This window comes from Chiloscyllium punctatum, chromosome 7 (genome assembly GCF_047496795.1).
Source record: "Chiloscyllium punctatum isolate Juve2018m chromosome 7, sChiPun1.3, whole genome shotgun sequence".
Classification (NCBI taxonomy): Eukaryota; Metazoa; Chordata; class Chondrichthyes; order Orectolobiformes; family Hemiscylliidae; genus Chiloscyllium; species Chiloscyllium punctatum.
The window spans coordinates 131,320,359-131,340,411 of NC_092745.1; the positions used below are offsets into that span (position 1 = coordinate 131,320,359).

At 44.6% G+C, this 20,053-nt stretch overlaps 1 protein-coding gene across 1 annotated transcript; it reads right to left on the reverse strand.

The window, feature by feature from the left end:
- Positions 1–11,158: 11,158 nt before the first annotated feature.
- Positions 11,159–18,375, reverse strand: c7h1orf52 (chromosome 7 C1orf52 homolog). Its single transcript, XM_072574849.1, has 3 exons — positions 18,028–18,375; positions 14,926–15,118; positions 11,159–12,016 (listed from the first exon to the last, which is right to left on the reverse strand). The coding sequence occupies exons 1-3, from the start codon at positions 18,310–18,312 to the stop codon at positions 11,856–11,858; spliced, it is 639 nt and encodes a 212-aa protein (XP_072430950.1). The 5' UTR covers positions 18,313–18,375; the 3' UTR covers positions 11,159–11,855.
- Between the last annotated feature and the right edge of the window lie 1,678 nt (positions 18,376–20,053).

The following is a 20,053-nucleotide window of genomic DNA, read 5'->3' on the forward strand; positions in this document are numbered from 1 at the left end:
TTATCTTACCCACAAGTCTTGAAGAGACATCCTTAATTGTATTAAAATAAACGGTAACATCTTGTTTACTAGTAAACTGGAGTTTTCTAGATTTAAAATGGCTGCTATTGACAACAGAATGTGCAAGTTGGCCAAGTTTTAGAAATTTATAGAAGTTTCTAGTGGACAAAGCCAACCCATCACTGTTGTGAAATTTCTCACCTGTAATTACAGGAACAGTGCAATTTTAGCAGGACAATGAGTAAACAAGTCTTCTGTCTCCAAACCTGAACCCGAAACATTGATTTCGAAGCTCCTTGGATGCTGCCTGAACAGCTGTGCTCTTCCAGCACCACTAATCCAGAATTTGGTTTCCAGCATCTGCAGTCATTGTTTTTACCTTGATAACAAAAGGAGATTAGTCAAACCTTGTTATGCCTGAACTGGCACTAACAGCCCCAGAGCTATTTCCTACAATACAAAACTGGTTTTCACTACAGACATCAAAACTGCTGCATTTGGTTCAACTGCCTCATTCAAGAATTCTGTAATATGACTGAAATTTATGCTCTTTGAGTAGTTTTATTTGTATGTTTATGAACGGTTGTATCAGTCTGCTTTTTAACATCTGAGCAGAGGACAATCAGCAGCTCCAGACTCATTTAAAGCCTGCCTCTATCCTCAATCTCTCTTGAAACTTATTGTTTGGAAAAAAAAGTCTGCTCACTGTCTGAAAAATAAAATAAATCCCAATCTACAAGGATTAAATTATTGAACCTTCAACTGTATCCATCTACATCTGAGCTCCTATGAAACGGGATTCTGCAAGATCAACCGACTGTAAAAACCTTCACTGCACATTGACTTACTGCTTGCTGATCCACATGAATTAATGCCCAAAGTTTTTTTTGAGCTGTTCATAATTGTAACTTGTTTTCTTTCTTCTCTTGTATCCTTATATGTTTATGAGTGTGGGTGTATTTTGCAAACTATTCCCCTGGGTTTTGAATGCAATAAAAAAACTACTTTGTTCTAACTCTTGAGAATTTGCTGTGGATTATTCTTAAATTGGACTTTACAAACACAGAGTTTGGGAGAATTCTATTTTTAAAAGGGAAAAGAAATAAGAAACAAATTAAACACAACTACTGCTTATGGACAGAAGAGAACAAGTTATTCAGAAATATTCCATTGCTAATTGCTCTGATAGGGGCATGTAATGAATTAGAGTGACAGCCTGTGATCTCGATATTGGAGCATAGCACAGAGACCAAATGTGCATTACCATGTTCAAAAATCAGGAAGGTTACACTGGATCTTGAGGTATGTACAGCCATAGTGAGAACAACAGCAAATTGCATTTTTATAGCACCCTTAATGTCAGATGTGTTGTCAAACAATATCTGACAATCGATTGGAGATAGCAGATATTAGGAAAGGTCAAAGAGGTAAGTTTATAAGGAGCTTTGTAAAAGCTGGGAGAGAGAGAGAGAGGCTTAGGAGCTTACTATTGCAGAGCTTAGGTAACTAAAGACACACCAATGAAAATCAGCAATGTGAAAAGCCGGAACTGAAGGAGTTCAGAGATTGTGGTGGATTGTAGGGGCGGAGGTGTTTCCAGGATTGGGATGAGAGCAGGAAGCTCCCTGGCTTATTATTAGGCAAAGTTGAACAGGTCCAATTATCACCATTATTTACCTCAAGTTACAGTCTCAAAATATAATAATGCTATAAATCTCATAACTGTAACAACTCTGGCATCCTCCCAGTAACTCTTCTTTTCCCTGTGCTCCTTCCCCACCCCCACCACCCCTGGTTTTCATGAACACATGAACACCAGGTGATTTGTCCCTGTTCAGCATTCATATATCAGGAGACCTCGAAACGTTTTTTTTAAAACGTATGCTTTTATGAGATGTAAGTATCATTGACATGATGCCCATTTATAATTACTCTGAAACCAATTGGTTTGTTCCTGTCATTTCAGAGTCCACCGCATGGCTGGGTCTGGGGTTATCTGTAAGTTATTAAAATAAAGCAAACACCTGAGGATGCTAGGAATCAAAAACACAAATAGAAATTTCTGGAGAAATTGAGCAAGGCTGGCAGCATCTGTGGAGGGAAAACCGAGTTAATATTTCGAGTTCAGGCTGGCTTTCAATTCAAGTTTTATTAATTAATTGAATTCAAATTTCACCAACTGGAGTGATTTTAACGAGGTCAGCCAGGTGGACCTCATAGAATATGAGTTCCCTGATTGGGGCTGTTAATCTGCTCCAGTCAGGGAGCCCTGGATGACAGATAGAAACAGAGGTTCTTATTTCCCCGTCCAACTCTATTTTGATTTAGTCCCTACCCTCCCCTCCACTGTTTTGCTCACATTGCCCTTTGATGTGAAGGGCAGTGCTTGTCACTGGCCACTCAGGTGTTTTTCCTATTTTCCTGGTGGTGGAAATTGAATAAAGATTGGTGCACTTTGTGTCTCTCACTGTGTCTCACACCTGCACACACACACCATGGGTGCTGGGGAAAAAATAAGCACTACCGCAGTTAGGCGGTAGTGTGGGGGTTAATTAAAAAAGAAGGATGAAAAAAAAAGAAAAAAGAAATAAAAAATAAACAGAGGTTCTGTTCACTCTGAGAGCTGGCTGTGACAGAGCTGTACCAGAGTCATAGAGATGTGCAGCACAGAAACAGACCTTTTGGTCCAGCTTGTCCTTGTTCACCAGATATCCTAACCTAGTCTATTCCCAGTTGCTAGCATTTGGCCCATGTCCCTCCAAATGCTTCCTATTCATATATCCATCCAGCTGCTTTTTAAATGCTGTAATTGTACCAGCCTCCCCCACCTCTGGCAGCTCATTCCATACACACATCACCCACCGAATTAAACAGTTGCCCCTTAGGTTCTTTTTTAAATCTTTGTCCTCTCACCTTAAACCTATCCGTCTAATTTTAGATTATCCCACCTAAGGGTAAAGACCTTTCAAGGACTTTCCACATGGAAACGAAGTGTGAGTTGGTGCTGGGTATCCAGCCTCTATGGAGCTATTTCACCTTCCTATCTGGTGGGATTTGAACCCACATCACTGGACAATAGCCTGGACTTCTTAGACTACTGATCTAGTGACATTACCACAACACCATTGCCTTCCTTAAGGTGTGAAGGTACTGGCTGTGTGCAGTACATGAAGCTAAACCTTCAGGCTACCTCCCATTATCCACCACAAGTGAGTTCTTTAACTGTCATTAACTGTCTCTTACACAAGTGAACAGTCAGTCTGGGCTGGGGGTTTGTGGGCTCCACAAAACCCATTCACTTGCCTGCTTTAAATCGCTCAACAGGAATTCAGTCTCTTCGCAGCACCTTGTGTCTGACTGCCACCTAGTGACTGAAGGAATGAACTCCAGCAGCTCCAATAAACACAAGAATGTTTTTTTAAAGCAAGCACAACTCACATTAGAAGCTAAATATCTCAGTCACAGAAAGAGATCTAAGAGACTTAAAGCTCAGCTAAGGGCATGTATAAGTTCTCACGATAGACTGTAGTCTGGCAGCCCTGTAGCCTAAAGGGACTTGGGGAACTTGTTGTAACAGAGTCTGTGGCTTGTGTGTGTAGACTTTGTCTGGCACAGATGAAAATTGCTAATAATACATTACCCCAAACGAGAGGTCACGTTTTAATGAAACAATGTTGGAGCTAGAGGGGATTTTTGAGTGCAGTGTGGCTCTGCCACAGGCAGGCAAAGTTACAGAGTTGTTACGGGGCCTGTGTTGAAAGATTAGCTTCAGTTATGCAGGACATGTGTGGAGCCTGGATGATGTTTATTTTCCCCAAGCAGAACCGACTTGACCTTAAGCTTCTGAGGGTGATTCCCATCTCAAACCATGTGGAAATATTCCCTTGTCATGTTGTTACCCGTCGCTCTTTTCCTACATTCTGCCTGCAATAAAACGGTCCTCCAATTAGGAGAAAGACTTGCAGTTTGAGATCGGCAGTTTGAGATCGCCTTTCACAACCACAGGAATTTCTAAAGTTCTTTACAGGGAGCTAATTACAGTCAAGTTCCACCTTTCACGTGTCTGCTCTCTGTCTGTGAACTTTAATTTCCCTGTAAAACATACGCTGCACGTTTGTGAGTTGAACTTTCTCATTTCCATGGTCACCAAGAGGAAAGTGGTTAAGTGAACTCTTAACTCCTGGAGTAGAAAGCACACTGTTCTCCAAACCGTGCCTGTGTATTCACCATTGGTGAAGATGACCCTTCATGAGGTTTACTGTCAACAGTGGGACTTTACTGTACAGACTGGTTATGAGGGCAGTCACTGTTATAATGGAGGAAATGTGGCAGCCAAAATGTGCACAACAGGATCCCACAAAGAGTAATCAAAGAAATCGTCAGATCTTCTGTTTCTATGAGGTTGATTGAGGGATAAATATGGGCCAGAACACCGGGGAACACTCAGTGGTCACACATTCCTGTGTTTTTTACAAAGCTTTTTAAAACATAATTAATTCTTGAGATGTGGATACTGTTGACGCAGAACAGCATCTATTTTCCAGCCCTAACTGCCCTTGAACTGAATGGTTTGCTCAGCCGCTCTGGAGGCAATTAACAGCCAACCATGTTGCTGTGTGTCACATATGGGCCAGACCAGGTAAGAGCAGGAGATTTCCTTCCCTGAAGGACATTAATGAAGCAGATGGGTTTATAGAAAAATGCAGTCGCTTCATGATCTATTATGGCTAAGATTTGCACTTTATTGCAGATTTATTAGTTACCTGAATTGAATCACCAGGAGAAAGTGAGGACTGCAGATGCTGGAGGTCAGAGCTGAAAATGTGTTGCTGGAAAAGCACAGCAGGTCACGCAGATTCCTGAAGAAGGGCTCATGCCCGAAACGTCGATTCTCCTGCTCCTTGGATGCTGCCTGACCTACTGCGCTTTTCCAGCAACACATTGTCAGCTTTGAATCACCAGGAGTCAATGGCAGCTGGGGTAATTTAAAGTATGTCTGAGCTGTAAGGGACTTTACTGTCTTCTGTGGGTCACCCTAAGACTGCAGTGTCCTGCAGGATTGACGTGGATGATGTGGTTTGTGTTGATTGAAACATCTAAGATCGTGAGAAACTGGCAGGTTGGATGTGAAAAGGGTTGATGCAATCTTCAAAGCCCCTGAAGGTCATGGACAATGCAAAGAATGCCCAAGTTTCCAGTTTCCTTCCACCTCAGCAATCATTTCATAATTTTGATAATTATCATCTTCCGAAAGTCTCCACTGAACATGTTGCTGTCGCACTCACAGCCAGTGCAATCTAACCACGTGCAGAGTGAAAATGTTTGTCTCATGTCCCTGTTGCTCATCCCACCAATTACCTATTAACTCTTCCAGCTGTGGCAACTCTCTTTCAAACTTCTCTGCTGTTTTCAGTCACACTTGACACAAAAGATGATGTTTGGAATTGTTGGAAATCAGTAATCTCAACTTCAAGACATCTCTGCAAGAATTCCGCAGGATAGGTCCAACTATATACAGATGCTTCTTCATCATAAACATGGGAATGTTCACTGAAAATAACATAACATTCAGCACCATTCATAACCCAAATGCTGAAGCCGCCAATGCCCAAATGCAGCAAGCCCTGGACATTACCCAGGTGTGGGCTCACACGTAACAAGTTATATTTGCAACACACAATTGCCAGATAATTATCATCTCCAACTGAAGAGAATCTAACCATCTCCTCTTCACATTCAATGGCATCACCATCACTCAATCCCCTGTGAACTTCCTGGGGTTACTATTAACCAGAAAACAGAACTGCACCAACCAATATAAAGACAGCAGTGTTTGTAAACACCAACAAATGCAAGTAACTGTGCATCTATGTTCACTGAAAACATTCATGTGCACAATTCCAGATGTGCTACACCATCCAAAAAGTTCCAGACTGATTATGCAGAGAAGCATGGTACTGGGATGGTGGTCAGCAGGGGGAGTGACAATGCAGGGGATGGGAGGGAGGGAGGGAAAGGCTAGTGATGGTGGTGATGGTAGGGGGGAAAGAAATTCCCCACTGCAAACATAGCTATAGTACATTCACTTTCCCACCTCAGCGACTACTTCTATCTCCACTTGCCACTTTCTTATTCACTCGTGGGATGTGGGCATCACTGGCTGGGCCAACATTTGTTGCCCATCCCGAGTTGTCCCTGAGAAGGTGAGCTCTCTTCATGGACCGCTGCAGTCCACATTACACTACACTAAAGATATAGAGATGCACTGAAGATGGTGCCCAAGATTAATGATAGTTAAATACAAATGTTCTGGATGTAGGTTTGCTCACTGAGCTGGAAGGTTCATTTCCAGATGTTTCGTCACCATACTAGGTAACATCTTCAGTGGGCCTCCGGGCGAATCAGTGTTGATAATTCCTGCTTTCTATTTATATGCTTGGGTTGGTGATGTCATTTCCTGTTCTTTTCCTCAGGGGGTGGTAGATGGGGTCTAACTCAATATGTTGTTGACAGGGTTCCGGCTGGAATGCCATGCTTTTGGAATTCTCATGCGTGTCTCTGTTTGGCTTGTCCTAGGATGGATGTGTTGTCCCAGTCAAAGTAGTGTCCCTACTCATCTGTATGTGAGGATACTAGTGTGTTGGTGGGTTTGTGGGTGACCATGATACCACTAAAACAGCAGCTAATGAACTTGAAAGACCCTATACAGACAACAAGCAAAACTAATGTTATTTACAAAATACTGTGCAAGGACTGTAACAAACACTACATTGGACAGACAGAAACCTAGCCACCAGGATACATGATCCTCTCTCACAAATATCCTCACATACAGATGAGGAAAGACACTACTTTGACTGGGACAACACATCCATCCTAGGACAAGCCAGAGACACGTATAAGAGTTCCTAGAAGCTTGGCATTCCAACTGGAACTCTGTCAACAAACACATCAAATTAGACCCCACCTACCATCCCCTGAGAAAAAGAACAGGAAATGACACTCCCACAGGAAATGACATCATCAACCCAAAGAAACCCAAACATATAAATAGAAAGCAGGAATTATCAACACTGATTCGCCCGGAGGCCCACTGAAGATGTTACCCAGTAGGGTGATGAAACGTCTGGAAATGAACCTACCAGCTCAGCGAGCAAACCTACATCCAGAACCTCAACCTGAGCTACAAATCTTCTCAAAAATCGCTAAATACAAATGTTTCAGAATACATCAGGAATGACAGGATGGGTTACTTTCTCCTTAAATAGGACGGCTAAAGGGTGACCTTGTGGATGTCTTTGAATTTGGGAAATGTTTTTATAGTGAATACTGAGGATGTGGGGAAGAGCACAATTAGAGATCAGCAATATGACAGTCATCAAGAAATGCAATTGGGATTTCTGAAGAAATTTCTTCACCCAAAGTGTGGTTGATACCACAGGAGTGGTTGAAGTGAATAATATATTTAAAGGGAAATTGAACATGTGTGAGAGAAGGGTATAGAGGGTTATGATGCTGGATATTTAGCTTAACTTCCATGGTGCGGAAACTTTGAGGAACAATTACTTGGTATCAAATTAATATAACATGGGAAAATACAGTCTAATTCAGAACAGCTCACATGGATGTATTAAGAGAAAATCACATCTAAGTTAGAGTTTTTGAAGATGCAACAGAAAAGTCTGATGAGGATATTGCTGTTGGTATGGTGTATGTTGATTCCAAAAAGGATTCCGTACAGTGGCATAGAAGCGACTTGAGGAAAGTGATAGGCTGTGGAATACAAGAGTCTGCAGTAATATGGGTACAAGATTGGCTGAGGGGACAGGAATCAGTAACTGGTAATGGATATTGTTTAGGCTAGAGGAAGGTTGGTAGTGGACTCCTCAGAGGTAGGACTTGGGACCCCTTTTCTCCCCATATACAGAAATAAGCAAGGTCTTGGGGGTGCCGGGGACAACCTTGAAGTTTTCAAATGATACAAAGTTTGGGAGCATCGAAAAGTGATGATAGCGTACAACTTCTAAAGGACACTGGCAAGTTGGTGAGGTGGGTAGATAGAATTCAATGCAAGGAAATGGGTGGCGGCACATTTTGGTACAAAGAATATGGTGAGTCAGTATAAAATAAAGGGTAGCATTCTAACAGGTGTGCAGGAGCAGACAGGCCTGGGTGTTGAGATGTAGTCATGAATGGCAACATGACAGAGAGAGCAGTTAATAAAACATACAGTAGCTTGGGCATCAAGAAGAGTTGCCTATGGTACGTGTGCGTGAAAGTTATGCTTAAATAGGACATTAACGTGACCTCCAATGGAGTATTGTACACAATTCTGGGCAGCAGATTTTGTGTAAAATGTGAACGCACTGGCAAAACGATCCAGAAGAGGTTTACAAGAATGGTTCCTAGAATGAAAAACTTCAGATTCAAAGGCAAATTGGAGGGGTTGGGGCTGCTTCCTGTGAAAAAGAAAGCCAAGAGAGAGATCTGATGGACGTTTACAGTCATGAGGGGGTCTGCTCACAGTAGACAGAGTGAAACTGGTTCTATTTTTGTAAAAGGATCAAGACCTGACGAGCACAGATTTAAAATGTTTTGCAAAAGAAGCAAACGTGAAATGAGAACTTTTGCAAGCAACAAGTAGTTAAGGTCTGGAATGTACTGCTTTGATGTGTGGTGGAGGGACGTTCAACAACAGAAATTCAAAAGGGCAGAAAATGATTGCTTAAGTAACAGGTAAAAGGCAGGAAGTTAGCACTAAGTGAAAATGCAAAGAGTCTTGCCTGCTTCTGCACAACAACTCTCTGACCTGCATAAGATGGGAGATGGCTTTGAGTGTAGCAATAAACACCAGCATAGACTGATTGGTCCATATGGTCTGTTTCTCTGTCTTCTGCCCAATGTAATCCTCTGCGATGTGTTTCTGTTATTCATTTTATGAGGAAAATAAAGGGTTTTTTTTTGACTGGGAAATGCTTGCCTTCATGTCCTAATGCATCAGACACAAAGTTAGCATGTAGGCACAACCAGCAATTAGGACATCTATGACAAAAGCACCCATGAAAACAGCTCAGGGTGAAACATCCTTACCCTGAATCAACTTCAAGCCCTCAATGGGTGAAATGGCCTTCTTCTATAGTGTAAAAATCTGATTCACTCAGGGATGGACTTTATGAAAGGCATATTTGCATCAGAGGGATTGCAATATTCACCAGACTACTCTGGGAACAAGGACAGATTGGAGTGGACTAGACCTATATTCCCTGGACGAAATTGAGGACTGCAGATGCTGGAGATCAGTCAAGATTAGAATGATGCTGGAAAAGCACAGGAACCTGATGAAGGGCTCTTGCCCAAAATGTCAATTCTCCTGCTCCTTGGATGCTGCCTGACCTGCTGTGCTTTTCCAGCATCACTCTAACCTTGACTATATTCCCCGGAGTTTAGACGAATGAGATATTGAATTTAAACGTATATTTCCTCCGGGGCTTAGAAAGGTAGTTGCTGAGAAAATGTTTCTCTTGGTTGGGGATTTTCGAACAGAGTCTCAGTATCAGAAGAAGTGGTCAGCCATACGAGAGAAGGAGACAGTTCTTTACTCAGGTTTCTGAATCGATGGAATTCTTTAGCCCCACGTTTTAAAAACTTTGTCATTAAGTACATCTGAGACTGAGCAATGGGAATCAAGTGATGTGGAGATAATACAGGAAAGACTGAAGTAAGGCTGAGTCTTGACCTATTTAATAGCACAGACAGGCTCAAAGCCAAATGGTCAATTTTGTTCCAATTTCTCATGTTATGACCTGCATTGAGAATTTCTAAATTCATTTCCTGCAGTATCCTAATGACAGATCTTGTTTCTACAGCTGATTTCATCAATAAGTTCAAATGTTTACGAGCCAATAACTTGAATACTTTTTAAACAAATGTAAGGCACGGTAGCAGAATGGTTAGCACTGCTGCCTCACAGCGCCAGACACCCGGGTTCAATTCCCACCTCAGGTGACTGTGTGTGGAGTTTGCACATTCACCCGTTTCCTCCAGGTGCTCCGGTTTCCTTCCACTGTCCAAAAATGTGCTGGTTTGGTGAATTGGCCATGCTAAATTACCCGTAGTGTTAGGTGAAGGGGTAAATGTAGGGGAATGGGTCTGGGTGGGTTACACTTCGGAGGGTCGGTGTGGACTTGTTGGGCCGAAGGGTCTGTTTCCACACTGTAGAGAATCTAATCTAATCTAAAACCAGAGCCCCTACCTTCCTTGTACTAATGGACCAATCATAGTAAACATGCAAATTCCATGACTCCACAATAAGATAAATTAGGTCACACACTGGATAGCAATGCAGGCACCTGGAGTTTGAACTGTTCTCACAGCTGGTAGAGTTAGTAAGGTATACCAACCTTTAAGTCTCTGCTCAACCAATTCTGTCACAGCTAAAACTGGTTGTTTAAAGGATGGTACAAACAGGGTTTGATCTAAGTTTTGTAATTCAGATTGCAAGCTTCATCTCTTTAGAAGTTTCTCCACTATCCTTGTTGACCTGTGGTATTTTACACCTGATTATTTTAAATGTAAATACTGTTATATTCACGTGATACAACTCTCACTCAAGGTTGTCTCATTTAAAGGAATACAATTCAAATCTACTCCTGCTGCCTGCCTCATGTGAGCTGCTGTTCCTCCTGCCAACCCATGACAAATCTCTGCTGTTTCCGTCAACTTTATTGCAATGTCATTTTAATATTAGCTTGAAAAACAACAGCACAGAATGGAGGACTAAATTACTGCCCAATCCTTTCTCAAACTTAAGCCATTAGAGGTAGAAGGAATGTGTTTAATTAAAGTCAACATGCCCATATGTACAAATGACAAGCTTCTTTAGTTGCATTCCATTTTCCTGAAGTTTGGAATCATAGCTTCTATAACTAAGAACATGAAGTAATTCAGATTAGAAAACATCACAGCACAGAAACAGGCCATTCCGCCCATTGGGCTGTACTGTTCTTTAGGCTCCACATGTGCTTTCGCCCCTCTTCAACGAATCTCATCAGAATATCCTTCTGTTCCTTTGTCCATCATCAGCTTAATCCAGATTTAAATCCTTTGATACTGTTCAATGTAGGTGTGAGCTCTGCTCACAAAGTAAAGATGATTCTCCTGAATTCCCCATTGGATTTATTAGGGACTATTTTACATTTATGAAGTCCAGTCTTCACTGTACACATCATATACACCCTGGCCACATCATCCTATTCAGGACAGAATTTACCTGTAACCACAGACATGTGACTTTCAATGCTATGTGTGACTGAATAATTAGACTATCAAGAGGATACTACAGCCAGAACAATAAGAATACAAGTCTGTGTAGACTGTGCTAAGATTTTTTACATTGTGTTCTGTAATTAGAGGTGTTGTAAAAATATCTGGAATTGGGAACAAACCAAACCAGCTTCACAACATTCGAGTCATCTGTACAGACACCAGTTTGACTGCTACACATGCAATACTGGAACATTGGCAAAGTTTCTACCTAAATCAACACTGCAAGTCGATATCAAAGTGTCAACATAAAGTTCTTTCTCAGTTTAAAAGAAATTGTATCAAGTCCACACTGAAAAGTCAGCACTCTTGAACCAATGTCCTGCTGCTTTCTGTTGGCACAGTGCCAAGGTTTGCCTCCTGTTTATTTGAAAAGGACGAGTGATCAATATAGACAGCTTTCCCACTGCATAATCCACACAGCAATCACGATCAGTTTTGCTCCTGCATCTTTAATCCACAATGCTTGTCTTCAGGCTGAGTAAGGTAAACCCGCCAGAGAAGGGAGGGGACTTGTCCAGGTAGCCTTGCCTTCAATCTTTTAAGGAAAACTCCTGCCTGAGAATGCGCTTTTCCTCTTCAACAAAACTTTTCTCCCTGTTGGCTTGTCCTTGATTTCGCTTACGTTTCTCCTTCTGCTGAAATGTTTCAATCTTGCGTTTCTTTGCAGACACGTCATCCCCATCATCTTCATCTGAAAAGGAGAAAAATATTCACCAACATAAATACGGTTTGATATCTAATGATCTTACAAAACCAACTACAATAGGTTTCACTGTTGCAGTTAGAAGTGGCCTGACTTGTCCTAAGTAGTAATATAGAGGGAGATAAACAGAACAGGCAATACCATGCATGTATATCCGAGAGCATTCATCACAGGGATGGTACAACCTCGATCAAATTTCTGTACTTTCATTTACGTGCCAGCAAGAACCCAAAACAAGTAGGAAAATCGTGCTGAGAACAATTACATTCACATTTTTGGAATTTAGCTTCAATGGAAACAAACTGCTGAGTGATCCTGAGATAGATTGGAAAGAGGCTGACAGTAATGTTTCGACGCTCTGTTCTGAATGAACCGGATGATGCCATGCAATAATACAAACTTCCCTCAAGACTATCTTTTCCACACAAACTCCATTAATTACCACAGCATAGTTGACTCCAAATTAACAGAATATGATCAATCCTGCAAAAGCTCCAGCAAATAATTCGGAAAACTGATAATTGAATAATGGATACAATTGTAATCTTTATGGTTTTAAAAAATAAATTGAAAAGTCACAAAAATGAACTTTCAGGCTGTCTTTTAACTTGAAAGTCCACAGTGATCAGTTTTCAGGGATTTGTAAGACAGCTTCAAGATTGAACAGAGAAACCTGGCAGCAAGGAATCAGAAGCTAAAATCTAACAGGCACAATCCGGAAAACAGGAATCTTCCAGTACCAAAGATCTTCTGTATAATAAACTGGTCAGTGTGTCATGATCTCCTGGGTGTCTACCCCTACTTCGAGGATGACTGTAGGTGAGATATGAAGATGGCAGGCACTGACACTCTCACCTGGGAGACAGTCACTGATGGCTATGACTGTTTGGACAGCCATTGGACAAGGTGAGCACAAACAAAAGACTCAGCTGGCCACAAAGAGGGCCCATAGAAAACAAAGGCTAGTTTCTTCCTATCAACTCTACTTATTTTTATTTTAATTATCTCATTATTTTAATTATCTCTATTAAATCAGCCTACAATGTTCCAAGAAAAAGAATCTAAATTATCCAATCTTTCCTCGGTACTCACATTCTCCATCCCTGGCCACATTCTTGTAAATCTCTCTGCCTTTTCTATGCATGATCACATCTTGCTGCAAGTTGGTTAGCTGATCTGTAAAACTTTGTTGGCTACGTAGGACAGTCCATCTTCCATAGTTAAACCGGCACCACTCCCCACCTCTTCCTCCGCTACATTGATGACTGCATTGGCGCCACCTCATGCTCCCGTGAGGAGGTTGAGCAATTCATCAACTTCACCAACACATTCCACCCTGACCTTAAATTTACCTGGACCATCTCTGACACCTCCCTCCCCTTCCTGGACCTCTCCATCTCCATTAATGACGACCGACTTGACACTGACATTTTTTACAAACCCACCGACTCCCACAGCTACCTGGATTACACCTCTTCCCACCCTACCGATTGCAAAAATGCCATCCCGTATTCCCAATTCCTCCGCCTCCGCCGTATCTGCTCCCAGGAGGACCAGTTCCACCGCAGAACACACCAGATGGCCTCCTTCTTTAGAGACTGCAATTTCCCTTCCCACGTGGTTAAAGATGCCCTCCAACGCATCTCGTCCACATCCCACACCTCCGCCCTCAGACCCCACCCCTCCAACCGTAACAAGGACAGAACGCCCCTGGTGCTCACCTTCCACCCTACCAACCTTTGCATAAACCAAATCATCCGCCGACATTTCTGCCACCTCCAAACGGACCCCAACACCAGGGATATATTTCCCTCCCCACCCCTTTCCGCCTTCCGCAAAGACCGTTCCCTCCGTGACTGCCTGGTCAGGTCCACGCCCCCCAACAACCCACCCTCCCCCCTTCCCCTGCCACGGCTGGAATTGCAAAACCTGCGCCCAAATCTCCATCCAAGGCCCCAAAGGAGCCTTCCACATCCATCATAGTTTCACCTGCACATCCACCAATATCATTTATTGTATCCGTTGCTCCCGATGCGGTCTCCTCTACACTGGGGAGACTGGGCGCCTCCTAGCAGAGCGCTTTAGGGAACATCTCTGGGACACCCACACCAATCAACCACACCGCCCTGTGGCCCAACATTTCAACTCCCCCTCCCACTCTGCTGAGGACATGGAGGTCCTGGGCCTCCTTCACCGCCGCTCCCTCACCACCAGACGCCTGGAGGAAGAACGCCTCATCTTCCGCCTCGGAACACTTCAACCCCAGGGCATCAATGTGGACTTCAACAGTTTCCTCATTTCCCCTTCCACTACCTCACTCAGCTCCAACCTTCCAGCTCAGCACTGTCCCCATGACCTGTCCTACCTGCCAATCTCCCTTTCCAGCTATCCACTCCACCCTCCTCCCTGACCTATCACCTCCATCCCCTCCCCCACTCACTTATTGTACTCTATGCTACTTTCGCCCCACCCCCCTCTCTCCACTCTGCAGGTACCCTGCCTCTATTCCTGATGAAGGGCTTTTACCCGAAACGTCAATTTTCCTGCTCCTCGGATGCTGCCTGAACCGCTGTGCTTTTCCAGCACCACACTGATCTCGATCTGTAAGGTGTCTACCTGGAGCCTACAGTACAGCACTAGCTCTCTGCTCTTAAAGTCTAGACTTTGCGATCAACAAAGAAAAATACCCCACGTACTCTCTTAACTGCAACAGCTTCTGAAATTCATCAAGTCGTGACAATCAGTTAATAGAATTGCGACAGAGCTAGTGCCCTCTCATTTTGCATCCAAACACCTTTGGGCTCAGGGGCATCTGAAACAAATTAACATTTAATGCGCAAAGCATTTAAACTCCAAGTGTGCCATGTGTTTGAGTGACTGGGGCTTGCTCATCATACCTGACTCGGAGATTTCAGGCTCTTCTGGAAGCGAGGCAGCTTTGCGTTGTGGAGCGTCCTCCCCATTGTCCTGGTACATACAAGACCACTTCACTGCCATGTCCACACCTGATGGTGGCTTTTTCTCTTCCACTGCGTATGTCTCTGGTGGAGGCACAGCATTTGTTTTCCAGACCTTGAACTCTCTTGGTGGCTGTCAAATGAGCAGCAAAATGGAACCATGTAATCTATTAGTACACTAAAAAAATTAAAAATAAACAATCTTTTCACTTTGTTTGTGGAGGGGTGACCGTACAGAGGTTTATAAAACCATGAGGAGCATGGAAAGATTAAATAGACAAGGTCTTCCCTCTGGGGTGGGGGAGTCCAGAACTAGAGGGCATAGGTTTAGGGTGAGTGGGGAAAGATATAAAAGGGACCTAAGGGGCAACTTTTTCACACAGAGGGTGGTACGTGTATGGAATGAGTTGCCAGAGGAAGTGGTGGAGGATGGTACAATTACAGCATTTAAAAGGCATCTAGATGGGAATATGAATAGGAAGGGTTTAGAGGAATATGGGCCAAATGCTGGCAAATGGGACTAGATTAGTTTAGGATATCTGGTTGGCATGGAGGAATTTGATCAAAGGGTCTGTCTCCATGCTGTACATCTCTATGACTCCAATGCCAAATACTACAAAAACAAATTTAATTAATTGGTAAAAGCAACATAGTGAATGCCATATTCTGATAAAAGACCATTAAACTGTCAACTCTTTTTCTCACATGCTGCGTTTTTCTAACATTTTTAATTCTTATTGCATTTATATAATGTGTCGGGGTGGGCGGTTAGCTCAATTGGCTGGAAGGCTGGTTTACAATGAAGAATAATATCAACAGTGTTACCTCTAAGGTCTCTCCTTCTTAACCTCTCCCATCACCTGAGACGTAGTGACCCTCAGATTAAATCACCACCAAGTCTCTTCTAAGTAAAGAGCAGCCCTATGGCCCAGTAGAACTATGGAGATTTTGCCTGTACCTTGAATGTATTACAAAGATGCTTCATATTTAATATTTATTGGAAGACTTAGTTTTTAAAAGAATTGAAAAATTATCAATTCATTTCAAATTGCTGGAAATATTTGGAGTGGTTTCTTTTATCAAGGGTTACTGGGAGACCTTTTTTCTAAACATAGCTTCCAAGAAACATGGGTTTGGTGAAAGTTGCTCGAGCTGTTTGAAGAGATTGGAAGCTCACTTTCATCTGATCTTCCGTTGGGGACAAGAGAGCCGTCACGTAGAGTTGCCCAGCTGATCACTCCAACTTCTAATACAAAAGAGTTCTTGTTGAATTTGGGGGTGAAACCTCTAAGTCCATTACATTCTTCATTAGATACTGGGCTCAATACCCCTTGCAATTTCCCAAATGTGGTCTGACCAAAGCCTTACCCAGTCTCAGCGGTACACTTCTGCTCTTGTATTCTTGACCTCTCAAAGGGAATGCCTTCCCAACTGCTCTACGGCCTGTTCCCCATGACACACACCGAGACAACCACTGACTGCACCGAGAGGACCATCAACTCGGTGAAACTTGCTCTTTGGTCTGACCGAAACCAGCTGGTCTCCCAGAGCAAGGAACTGACCCGAAGTGAGTGTTGCAGACTGACACGTTCCAAGGTCTAGGACTATGTGCTGGGGGACACACTAAAGGAGAAAGTGAGGACTGCAGATGCTGGAGATCAGAGCTGAAAAATGTGTTGCTGGAAAAGCGCAGCAGGTCAGGCAGCATCCAAGGAGCAGGAGAATCGACGTTTCAGGCATAAGCCCTTCTTCAGGAATCAAACTCACTAAAGCTCAGGGCAACTGCTGCCGAGGTGCAGTGGGGAAATACTGAGGTCTTTCTGTTGAAGTTAAATTAGGTTACATTCAGTTACCAGACCCTCCTGATGTCTCAAAGATACACATTCAATATTAATATTTATGTAAGAGGGGTGTTCGGTTTGTTTGGATAGAGTCAAACACCAGCGTTTGTCGGTTTGTTTCCTTCATGTGCTCCTGGACAGAACACAATTAACATTAATGTAGGTAAAAACAATGATTACAGATGCTGAAAACCAAATACTGGATTAGTGGTGCTGGAAGAGCACAGCAGTTCAGGCAGCATCCAACGAGCAGCGAAATTGACGTTTCAGGCAAAAGCCCTTCATCAGGAATAAAGGCAGTGAGCCTGAAGCGTGGAGAGATAAGCTAGAGGAGGGTGGGGGTGGGGAGAGAGTAGCATAGAGTACAATGGGTGAGTGGGGGAGGAGATGAAGGTGATAGGTCAGGGAGGAGAGGGTGGAGTGGGTAGGTGGAAAAGAAGATAGGCAGGTCGGACAAGTCAAGGGGACAGTTACTGAGTTGGAAGTTTAGAACTAGGATGAGGTGGGGGAAGGGGAAATGAGGAAACTGTTGAAGTCCACATTGATGCCCTGGGGTTGAAGTGTTCTGAGGCGGAAGATGAGGCGTTCTTCCTCCAGGCGTCTGGTGGTGAGGGAGCGGCAGTGAAGGAGGCCCAGGACCTCCATGTCCTCGGCAGAGTGGGAGGGGGAGTTGAAATGTTGGGCCACGGGGCGGTTTGGTTGATTGGTGCGGGTGTCCCGGAGATGTTCCCTAAAGTGCTCTGCTAGGAGGTGCCCAATCTCCCCAATGTAGAGGAGACCACATCGGGAGCAACGGCATTTCCCCTTCCCCCACCTCACCCTAGTTCTAAACTTCCAGCTCAGTAACTGTCCCCATGACTTGTCTGGACTTGTCCTACCTGCCTATCTTCTTTTCCACCTATCCACTCCACCCTCTCCTCCTTGACCTATCACCTTCATCCCCTCCCCCACTCACCCATTGTACTCTATGCTACTTTCTCCCCACCCCCACCCTCCTCTAGCTTATCTCTCCACGCTTCAGGCTCACTGCCTTTATTCCTGATGAAGGGCTTTTGCCCGAAACGTTGATTTCGCTGCTTGTTGGATGCTGCCTGAACTGCTGTGCTCTTCCAGCACCACTAATCCAGCATTAACATTAATGTCGATCTATAAAGATAAAGGTATTTTTGTGAATGGAGTATATTTGTGACCAGGCCCTCACCTCCTCCGGGGCCCTCACTACCCGCTGGTCCCAGTTGATGAGGCCGCTCCTGGGTCTGCCCAGGAAACTGGGTCTGGAGACGCTGCTGAACAGCTCGTCCGGCCGGGGCAGAGCGGCCTGCGAGGCCGGGGCCTGGGCCTGGGCCTGGGCCTGGGCCGGGGCCGGGGCCGGGGCTCCTCCTGCCCGGACACCCACAGCCGTGGGCCCCGGCTCCGGCTCTGACTCGCTCTCCGACCCCGAACTCCCGTAACCGGCGAAATACGACAGAGGGTCCCGGTCCGCCATAGCCACCGGAACCGGAACCGGCCGCCAAGGAGGCGGCGAGTCAGAAAGAGTGAACACACTCCATATGACGTCCCGGACTCACTGCCGCCAGCAGGTCATGAGGGGAATGACCTCCCACACTCACCGCCCCCAGCAGGTCATTAGGGGAATGACCTCCCAGACTCACCGCCCCCAGCAGGTCATTAGGGGAATGACCTCCCACACTCACCGCCCCCAGCAGGTCATTAGGGGAATGACCTCCCAGACTCACCGCCCCCAGCAGGTCATTAGGGGAATGACCTCCCACACTCACCGCCCCCAGCAGGTCATTAGGGGAGTGACCTCCCAAACTCACCGTCCCCAGCAGGTCATTAGGGGAATGACCTCCCACACTCACCGCTCCCAGCAGGTCATTAGGGGAATGACCTCCCAGACTCACCGCCCCCAGCAGGTCATTAGGGGAATGACCTCCCAGACTCACCGCCCCCAGCAGGTCATTAGGGAGTGACCTCTCAAACTCACCGCCCCCAGCAGGTCATTAGGGGAGTGACCTCCCAAACTCACCGCCCCCAGCAGGTCATTAGGGGAATGACCTCCCAGACTCACCGCCTCCTGCAGGTCCCCAGGGGAATCGCGCTCTAACCTCAAGGGTTACTTAAAAAATAAAGGCCACAAACACAGATTTAGCAATACACAGAACATTGAAAGAGATATTTATTCCACAATCATATTTCATGAGAGGGAGTGGAGTACATACTAGATCAAGATGAAAGTGCAGAGAAAGTTTCTAATGTTTTTGGCAACTATTTGGAGCATATTATTTTTTTCTCTTTTAAAATAATATAAGGGCGATTGTGGGCGGCACGGTGGCACAGTGGTTAGCACTGCTGCCTCACAGCGCCAGAGACCTGGGTTCAATTCCCGCCTCAGGCGACTAACTGTGTGGAGTTTGCACGTTCTCCCCGTGTCTGCGTGGGTTTCCTCCGGGTGCTCCGGTTTCCTCCCACAGTCCAAAGATGTGCAGGTCAGGTAAATTGGCCATGCTAAATTGCCCATAGTGTTAGGTAAGGGGTAGATGTAGGGGTATGGGTGGGTTGCGCTTCGGCGGGGGCGGTGTGGACTTGTTGGGCCGAAGGGCCTGTTTCCATACTGTAAGTAATCTAATAATTTAAAGATGTAGAGTTCCAGGATGTGGATTTAATCATAATGATTGATGAACCAAAACATTCACTGGGTTTCTACACATTACGACCACCTCCTTCCATTCCTTCCAGAGAAATGACCAAGATTTACTGGAGTCCAGTTTTGGAAAGATTACTTAGTTATTGGTACGCCATTGGGTGTAGGTTATTGGGGTATGAGGAGAGGCTGGGAGTGTTTTCACTAGAATGCGGGAGGTGACCTTACCATAGAATCCCCACAGTATGGAAGCAGGCCATTCGGCCCATTGAGCTGGAGCTGGATGAACTTCGGATCATTCGGGAGACAGAGGGGGTAATTGAGAGGAGTTACAGGGAGGTAGTCACACCTCAGGTATAAGAAGAAGGTAGACGGATTACCATCAGGGGACAGAAAAGGAACCGGCAGTCAGTGCAGGGATCCCTGTGGCTGTTCCCCTCAATAACAAGTGTACTGTTTTGGATACTGTTTATGGGGGATGACTTACCAGGGCTAAGCCATAGGGCACAGGTCTCTGGCACAGAGTGTGTCCCTGTTGCTCAGAAGGGAAGGGGGGAAGAGTAGCAGAGCATCAGTTATTGGG